At 34.2% G+C, this 9,592-nt stretch overlaps 1 protein-coding gene across 6 annotated transcripts in view; it reads right to left on the reverse strand.

Annotated features, from left to right (window-relative positions):
• The window catches only part of TBC1D12 (TBC1 domain family, member 12), a 120,383-nt gene continuing 110,791 nt past the window's right edge, over window positions 1–9,592 (reverse strand). For all 6 annotated transcript variants that reach the window (XM_010842163.1, XM_010842162.1, XM_010842166.1 and 3 more), the window contains 6 exons: window positions 8,918–9,006; window positions 7,992–8,063; window positions 5,553–5,681; window positions 5,183–5,292; window positions 2,732–2,990; window positions 1–1,854 (listed from right to left, as the gene is read on the reverse strand). In XM_010842163.1, coding sequence (XP_010840465.1) covers window positions 1,786–1,854; window positions 2,732–2,990; window positions 5,183–5,292; window positions 5,553–5,681; window positions 7,992–8,063; window positions 8,918–9,006 — 728 coding nt within the window. In that variant the 3' untranslated portion in view covers window positions 1–1,785. The remainder of the gene's footprint in view (window positions 1,855–2,731; window positions 2,991–5,182; window positions 5,293–5,552; window positions 5,682–7,991; window positions 8,064–8,917; window positions 9,007–9,592) is intronic.

The raw sequence follows: 9,592 nt of genomic DNA on the forward strand, positions 1-9,592 counted from the left end.
TCTGCTTATAAGTTTTATTTACACAGTAGTTGTTAATAGTGGATTTTAGTAAATTCCTTGTATTTACATTTTATATACACATTTATACTTGAAAGGTAAAGAAACTGTACAATAATAAAAATGAGAAAAAGAAATACAGTAACATAGGCCCAACTTAGGAAACAAATACACAAAAGTAAGATTAAATTTTGGCAGGTAGTACAACCTCAATGAGATTACTGCCAGGGGTTTCGTTCCCTCTATCAGGGCCACCAATACCAAGGAAGTAGTTACCAGAGTTAATATGTCATTCTAAAACCTATTAAGACCCTGAGTACTCCCTCAATATTATATTACACTACTAGTTTCCACTAAGAAAGCTCCTATGACAGGAGTTAACTTCTGAGGGCTCCATTAGTGGTCCCTAGGCTAGAATGACCCATGGGGTAAAAATACATGGGTACCATCTGGTCCCATATTCCTAAAGAGGCAGTCACTACACTAACAAAGTTCTCAGACTTGTTAGTTTGAAGACTATATACCACTAACAGAAATAGTGTGCTTAAGTGTTGTTTCAAACCAAAGTGCAACATAAAAGCACACTAAGTGTATTAACCAAATACCATGTTATATAGATATCAATAATAATAAAGTGATTTATTTTAAGCTCAAGAATCAAACATCATAATAAATTTAATGTCAGGTTACCAATAATTAATCATTCCTTTATCCACTATATCATCAAAATTAAACTCATTAGAAAAAAATTAAATTTTTCTTTTACTCTCATTTCCATTGATTAGAAAATTATACACAGGGTTTTACAAGTCACAGACTTGGCTACATGTTGTTTCAAAATTCAAACTGGAATTAACAAATTTTGTTTCTACAGACAGCGAAAAAATTTTAACTAACAAACTTAAAGTCTTGCCAAGTAGCATGCTATTTAAGAACTCTCAGAATTCATTACTTTTTACTCTTAACAGTGAAAAACCTCATTTATATTTATGGACTTACTCCCTCCAAAAAGTCTTCAGTCCATTAAAGTGCAAAGAAATTTTCTTCTACCAGTTAGCTTTCTTAAATTACTAGATGAACAATTTCTTAGACTAGAAACAGAAAAGCTAAATTCCTCTGAGTGACAGAAATTCCTTGAAAAAAAGAAACAATTTCCTTTCAAAAACAGACAGACATGATACTGTGGAAAACACTTACATAAGTGCTAAACAATCTCCTACCAATATTTCCAGTTCCCAAATAACCCAAATTTGCCCCAACGTGGGAATGAATATAAACAACATCAGTGACATAAACACTTTACAATCAAAGATGCTTATTATTGGTCTATAATATCTTCAAATGTTTGGAACTGGAGATAATATCTGTACTAAGGCGTTTATTTCAAATAGTATTTTAGAAGTTAAAGTAGTATTTAAATAGCCTGTTCTGACCTCCAAAGTGCCTTTATGCTAATAGTTAAAGAAAAGATGTAAAAATTTTGAACTATATCCAAAGCTATTAAAAAATGTATTGCATTAAACTATTCACTCCATATTACAGAGTATGAACTAGCCATTTAAATTTTCTCCTTTGTAAAATGGCTCTCCCTATAAAATACTTTTTAAATTAATACTGTCAATGGGTTACTCATTTACTTCAGCCCCATGGAATTCAAAATCAGTAGTTTTCCATGTCTTGATTCTTTTAGCTTTCTTCAGCATTTTCTACCATGCTTTTTACATAGGAAACGAAAACTTTTATCAAACAACATTTGTTATATTGCAATTATTTTGTTAATTTTGAAGGTTAGCTTTTCAGAGCTGGACTATTATTCTTGTCTCCTTCTTTAATATCCTTCATCACAGATGAAAAGACCTGGAAATTATATAAAGTAAACATTAATGCTAAAAACAACAACCATGCAGATTAAAGAGATTTTAAAATCTATAGTTTATTAACATGAAAAAGCTTTAGCATACATAACTTTGCTCTCTGAAAGAGTGTCATTCTCAAATCCTCTTGTTTGTTTCAACCCAATTTTATGATAGACAGTTAGATTCCAGTTTTCATCACTTGCCAATATTATAAAATTACTATTAGGTAACAAAACATTTCCTGGACCAATATTCATTTTTTTTTTTTTGCATTTTCCCAATATTTATTTTTTTAATTAATTTATTTATTTTAATTGGAGGCTAATTACTTTATAATATAGTGGTTTTTGCCTTACATTGACTGGACCAATATTCTTATATTTTCATTTTCATAAGCAATAAAACTGTGAACTTATGCCTACTGTCCATCATTCATGAAGCAAGTGTTTAACACTATTTTTTATGTCATATAACTTTAGACTGTCAATATATTTGCTTCCCTAACAAGATTAAGCATCTAAAAAGTCAGAATCATACATTACATTCTTTTTATTGCAAACCCTTAGTACACATTCAGGTATTTAATACAATTGTTGTCTATTTGAACTACCAAGGTGCTTATATAATTACCCTGGCAAATACATGGCTATTGTAGGCTGCACTTCACTAAACTCAAAATATTACTGGACTTACATAAAAAATAAAGCCATAGATCTGGAGAGGTGAAAGAGAAGCAATATTTTTTTCAAAGTCAAAAATTATTTTTAAAGCTTTTTTTTAAACTTAAGCACTAACATTTGACAAATAGTTAACTTTTTTTTTTTAATTAAAAACAAACTTTTAGTACATCTGTTAGAAGTAGGAAAATGTCACTCTACCTGAGTCCATTTTTTGGTACTATTCTGCATCTGAATGGCTGCAATACAGCTGAACAGTTTTTCTGATGTGATATCTTCCGGCAATTTAGTTAGAAACTGTGCTATGTGAATAAAGTCCATCTGTAGAAGAATATCTTCATATAATCGGAGGATTCCTAATCCAGTCCTAAATAAAAATTCCTCCCCATCTCTGCAAAATACATCCCATACTCGACAGGCCAGATCAAGTGGTAGTGATTTGCTATAGAGTGTGAAGATCCTAAAATTAGGGGGGGGAAAGTCATTAAAATTTTTCATTCATTTATTCAGTCACTCATTAAGCATCTCTATATAAAAAGAAGTGCTTAAATTAGGGCTGAAAAGGCAAATAAGATATGGCTCCTTCCCTCAACTTGAGTAGTGGAAAATTAAGTAATAACAGAAGTATGTGAATTTACAATCTTATGCAGCGATACAGCCTAATACAAACTACAGTGGCAGAATAACCTCATGGTTAAGGGTATAGACACTGAAACCAGTGTACCTGAGTTTGAATCTTAGATTTGCAGTTTATTGATTATGTACCCTGAGTAAGATACTTAACCTTGCTGTGCCTCAGTCTGCTCATTAGTAAACAAAGATAATAAAATTACCTAAATGTAAAGTGTTTAGAATAGTGAATGGCACATAAGAAATGCTCAGTAAAAGTTACTTATTACCGTATGAGGTCAAGTACCTTATATTAGCCTAAATATAAAACCATAAAGCCTGACTTCTCTCCTTTTCTTCCTCTTCACAAATACCTACTGTTTTTCCGTTCACCAAACTTTACTTACTACTTCTTTGGGAGCATGTGTACCTTCCAATAGAATCACCAAAGGTTTTTCCCATCCTTTCTGATAATGTTTGATCATGTTTATTCAGTAGTACTTTGGAGTAGCACTGTGGTTGAGGAAGTAGGGGGCGAAAATGCTAGAGAACTTCTCTTGATGTTACCTTGGCAAAGAAGGTACACATTTTTTACACAAACTTTATCTGAGATACTGCTGATGAAACATGAGCAAGGCAACTAACTAAAGGCTCTTCCGCCAAAAAATGAAATAAATCCTCATTAGCACTGCCACTTACTTATTCCTCTTTTTTCTTGCACCATTGGTTCTGGGCTTTGTATGTTACAAGCTCAATGGAATGAAACAAAAATTCATGACTACTTCTTAAACTATAAACACATATTTAATTGCATAACAGAAAGCAGAGGAATTCCCTCACAGTCCAGTGGTTAGGAGTCTGGTTTCCACTGCAGAGGGCTTGGGTTCTATCCCTAGTCAGAGAATTAATATTCTAAAAGCTGTAAGGCCCGGCCAAAAAAAAAAAAAACCTCCAGAAAACCTAAAGCATACTCTTGGTAGTACAGAGAATACTAACTCACTGTTCAAAATGTGAAAGGGTATTAGAAGTGCCGAAGCAGTTTCTAGTATACAGTACTCACTCAGTATTAATTTCATCCTGCTCCCTTTAACAGCTGTGATCCTGTTTTGGCTCATGTTCACAGTTCTTAAGATGGACAATTGAGCAGTTTTACCACCTTCTTTACAGATTTAGTATTTGATCTTGGTCCTTCAGGTCCCGTAATAGAAAACCCTTCTCCCCATGATCTTAGGTCCTACCCAAAGGAACTCTAATGTTCCTAATGGGAACAGGAGAATACGTTGAAAAATAACTTAGTCTTTTTTTTAAAGTCTAAGTAGAAGAAACCTCAAACAACCATAAAGATAGCTGATCAATGCCATTATCTATATTAAATCTTATCACTTATATGAAACCCACTGATTTTTAATGATTAGGATTTAAGATTTAAATATTTCATATGTACTCTTAACAATCTATCTTAAGATCGACTGCTCTATCTCTTGGGCAAAATTCACCCCCGTCTAAATAATCTACTGCTACTGTTGAGCAGAGTCCTACGCAAACCTTCCAAGTTAGAATACAAAAGCTAGAATTGTAAAGTTAAAAAAAGGCATTAGCACTTAAATAAGGCATCAATACTTGGTCAGAAAACTGGATAAGGCCTTGGAAAAAACAAAGCTCTCAGTAAAGAAAACCTATCATAACTATCATAAACCCTTGTATGTTAAGAATATTAAAGGAATAGCAAACTAATTCTTTCTCAGAGCTTAGTATGTACCTGGCATTGAGTGAGATAATCCATGTAAAACACTCTCAAAACAACTCAGGATTGAGATATTATTACTCCCATTTTATAGTTTGGAAAGTGAAATACAAAAAACAGGGATTCTGATTTCAAACCAGAGTTCACATTCTTAATCAAATGCCTCCCAACAAAAATGTGAGGGTTTCTTTATACATAAGAGAAGAGTTTTTCTTATATGTATGATCCTGTGCATCAGATTTACTTTAGGCAAAAAGTTTTACTCTGTTTCCTTTTAATTACTATATTCTATAACTTACCAGTCTATCAAGTATATGTCTGGTGTAAGACTATAAGATTTGAAATGAAGAAATAGTTTGGAGAGATTTTCTTCAAAAAATACTTCAAACGTTGCAAAATATTTCAACATCTAAAGATAGAAATTTCAACAAAATTATTTAAGAGTATACTCGAGAAATTGAGAAATTAAATCCTTACTCATAAGTTAATAGAAAATCTTGCTTAGCACCTCTTTCTGAGTGTTTTCATCAAGCATTCATAAAACTGTAATTCAATGAAAGGCTTATTTTAGATCACCTTGGTCTTCTAATTACTGTATTTTACTCTGTAAGGGCAATCAGACTATAGAAACTGACAAAGAAAAACACAATTCATTCTAAATGTTCATACCATGCTGTGATCCACACGAAAAAAGGCTAACTGGCATGGCTTATTCAGGAGATTTGCAAATGCAATGAAGGCATCTGCTTCTTCCAAGTTGAGAATGAGAACTGCTGCTATGAAGGACATCCCTTGGACCTTCAAAGGGAAGAGAAATTAATGCAGGAGACGCAAGACACACAGGTTCAATCTCTGAATCAGGAAGATCCCCTGGAGTAGGAAATGGCAACTCACTCCAGAATGCCTGCCTGAAAAATTCCAGGGACAGAGGAGCCTGGCGGGCTACAGACCATGGGGTCACAAAGAGTCAGACACGACTGAGCAACTGAGCACATACAGTTTTAAAATAAAAGTTTTATTTTAAAATATCAATATTTAATAAGTGCTAAAAATTAAATCCTTTATGATGAAACTTATAATGAAAAAATTTAAATGAATGTCAACTTAAAAAAATATGAAGGGGTTATGTAATGTTTTTATGATTCTATTATAGAACACATGACCAAAAGAGATTCTCTGTTTAAATTTTACTTTCTTCATAAGATCAGATCAGATCAGATCAGTCGCTCAGTCGTGTCCCACTCTTTGCGACCCCATGAATCACAGCACGCCAGGCCTCCTTGTCCATCACCAAGTCCCGGAGTTCACTCAGACTCATGTCCATCGAGTCAGTGATGCCATCCAGCCATCTCATCCTCTGTCGTCCCCTTCTCCTCTTGCCCCAATCCCTCCCAGCATCAGAGTCCTTTCCAAGAGTCAACTCTTCGCATGAGGTGGCCAAAGTACTGGAGTTTCAGCTTTAGCATCATTCCTTCCAAAGAAATCCCAGGGCCAATCTCCTTCAGAATGGACTGGTTGGATCTCCTTGCAGTCCAAGGGACTCTCAAGAGCCTTCTCCAACACCACAGTTCAAAAGCATCAGTTCTTAGGCGCTCAGCCTTCTTCACAGTCCAACTCTCACATCTGTACATGACCACAGGAAAAACCATAGCCTTGACTAGACGGACCTTTGTTGGCAAAGTAATGTCTCTGCTTTTGAATATGCTATCTAGGTTGGTCATAACTTTCCTTCCAAGGAGTAAGTGTCTTTTAATTTCATGGCTGCAATCACCATCTGCAGTGATTTTGGAGCCCAGAAAAATAAAGTCGGACACTGTTTCCACTGTTTCCCCATCTATTTCCCATGAAGTGATGGGACCGGATGCCATGATCTTCGTTTTCTGAATGTTGAGCTTTAAGCCAACTTTTTCACTCTCCACTTTCACCTTCATCGAGGCTTTTTAGTTCCTCTTCACTTTCTGCCATAAGGGTGGTGTCATCTGCATATCTGAGGTTTCTTCGTAAGGACAGCTTTAATACTACAACCTACCCCATGCCCAAACTTTACTTTCTCCCCAAGCCATGTCATGCTTTTTCTATAATATTTATCACCTTTTAATATAACATGTGATTTACTTATTTGTTGTTGTTTATTGTCTGTCTCCATCTAAATTATAAGAGACAAAAAGGAATCTTTCTTTTGTTCACAGAGCTGAATAAAATACCTAGAACAAAGCCTGGCATATAGCCATAAGCACACAGTACATATTTGTTGAGTGAATGGATGAATAAACAAATGTACAAATGAACATGCAACAAAATAGGGTAAGTTGTATCAGACAGCCATCCTATTGTGAAATCTCTAAAATGTTTCTATTTTAAGACAAAGGCAAGAAAATGAAGGTTTTATGATTTCCAGTAAAACATGACAAGTTGAACACACATTTTTCTTTGTCCTCTTCCCTTCCAAATCCAACTAAGATAACAGTAAATAAAATAAGTATTAACCTAGAAGAACAAAAAAGAAAATGGAAAATAATATAGACAGTAGATAAAAGATGTCAATAGCACTTTGGAAATTTTAACTATACAGGGAATATTGAGACTAAAATATGTGCCGAGGAGAAAGCCAGTCAGCGGCAAGCCAATTCAGCCACAAATTCTGGAAGGCTCAAGAACTAAAGTTATCAGGCACCTCTAAAATTGAGAGGAAGGACTAAAACTTGGATTGGTTAAAAATGTGTAAAAGGAGCAAATCCTCTCCTCTACTCTGTATGTACAGGTACCTACCTACCTTTCCTCAACCCAGATGAACATAAGAGGTTTACCTCTAAAGAGACAGTCAGGAAAAGGAGAGTTAGGGAAAAGGGGAGAAGGCAACACAGGATGGATAATAAATAAAAGTTTACAAATTGAATGGTCAAATCCCCAGCTGCTCTCCAAGAAAGCAGGCAATCAGTTTCACAAGCCTCTGGCAGGAAAGGGAAAATTCCTCTCAGAGTAAGCTGACAGGACCAAGGAAAAAACCATACAGATACAGACATGTGAGAGCTAATACAACATAAGCTACTATGAGATAAGACAGAGAGACTGTTTATATTCAAAAGACAGATTGAAACAAATACTTACATAACCAACATCCGGTCGGTAACATGTATATGCCCCTAATATGCTATGTAAGACATCATGATATGGGCCACCCTTAGAGAAGAGAAAAATGAAATGTCAAACTATACAAATAATTGTTTCTAAGTTAATTCTCAAAAAACATGTTAATTAACTTTATATTTCCTAAATGACTAGTTTTAGTCAGTATACTTAATCACTCTGCAAAGATACGTTCTAAAGTATGGGTAAAAAATATTTAATTGTGGAAAACCAAAATAGTCAAATATGCTTACTTGATGGATGGATACAAACTATAGAGTTGTATGCAATTTTAAAGACATCTAAAGTTAGCACAATAAATTTATAATGAACACAGATTCTTTCATTTGATATAATACAATTTCAGCAAAAGAAAACCATGAAGACGCAAAATTAAGTTTATTAATAATTACAAATTTTAATCTTAATGGTAAAATGTTCAATCTCACTTTGTCAACATAGAGAAGAATTCCATGAATAAAGACTTGTCATATATACATATAAAATGTAATCATTACTCTCCTCATAAAATGTAAGCAATTTCATAATAATCTCTGCACAAAAAACAAACCTTCCTATTTCAATAATTCTGAAAAAAAAATTAAGTTTTGGAGCAAACTTCCTTATAGTTTACCAATTTACTAGGCAAAAATGTTAAAATTCAGATATTTTACAGAATAGAAACTAGACAAATTCACTTCAGGGAAAACTCATCAAGTACCTTTGTGTGCTATTCTAACTGCAATGCATTCAGTCAGTGGAATAAAATAACAGAAATGCCTTTACTATTTTCCTACTAGTTTTTTTTTATAGTTATGCTTTTAAAAAATAATAGCTATGCATCTAGAGAATTTGTTCCTTTGGATTAAAAAAAAATAGTTGCTACAAGCTAGTTGAGATACCCTTACCTTCTGAAAGATGTAGAGAGATGGAAATGTACGGGATATGTCCAACTTAATTAATTCTAGACTGGCCTCTCGATCAGCAACAGATACACCTGCATTTGCCAGGTAGATAAAACTGAAATGATTACTCATTATACCAAGATCAGTCTTGTAAACACAGAATGATCACACACAGCATGTATGTTACTTAAGGAAAGTTAAAAGCTGAATAATCAATAACTTTAAAGAAACATCACAGCTTTTCCTGGAACTTATAGCCTTAAACCTGTATGCAGGTCAGGAAGCAACAGTTAGAACTGGACATGGAACAACAGACTGGTTCCAAATAGGTAAAGGAGTACGTCAAGGCTATATATTGTCACCCTACTTATTTAATATGCAGAGTACATCATGAGAAACACTGGGCTGGAAGAAACACAAGCTGGAATCAAGATTGCCGGGAGAAATATCAATAACCTCAGATATGCAGATGACACCACCCTTATGGCAGAAAGTGAAGAGGAACTCAAAAGCCTCTTGATGAAAGTGAAAGAGGAGAGTGAAAAAGGTGGCTAAAAGCTCAACATTCAGAAAACGAAGATCATGGCATCCAGTCCCATCACTACATGGGAAATAGATGGGGAAACAGTGGCTGACTTTATTTTTCTGGGCTCCAAAATCACTACAGATGGTGACTTG

Source organism: Bison bison, unplaced genomic scaffold (assembly GCF_000754665.1).
Source record: "Bison bison bison isolate TAMUID 2011002044 unplaced genomic scaffold, Bison_UMD1.0 scf7180017864172, whole genome shotgun sequence".
In the NCBI taxonomy this organism is placed as follows: domain Eukaryota; kingdom Metazoa; phylum Chordata; class Mammalia; order Artiodactyla; family Bovidae; genus Bison; species Bison bison.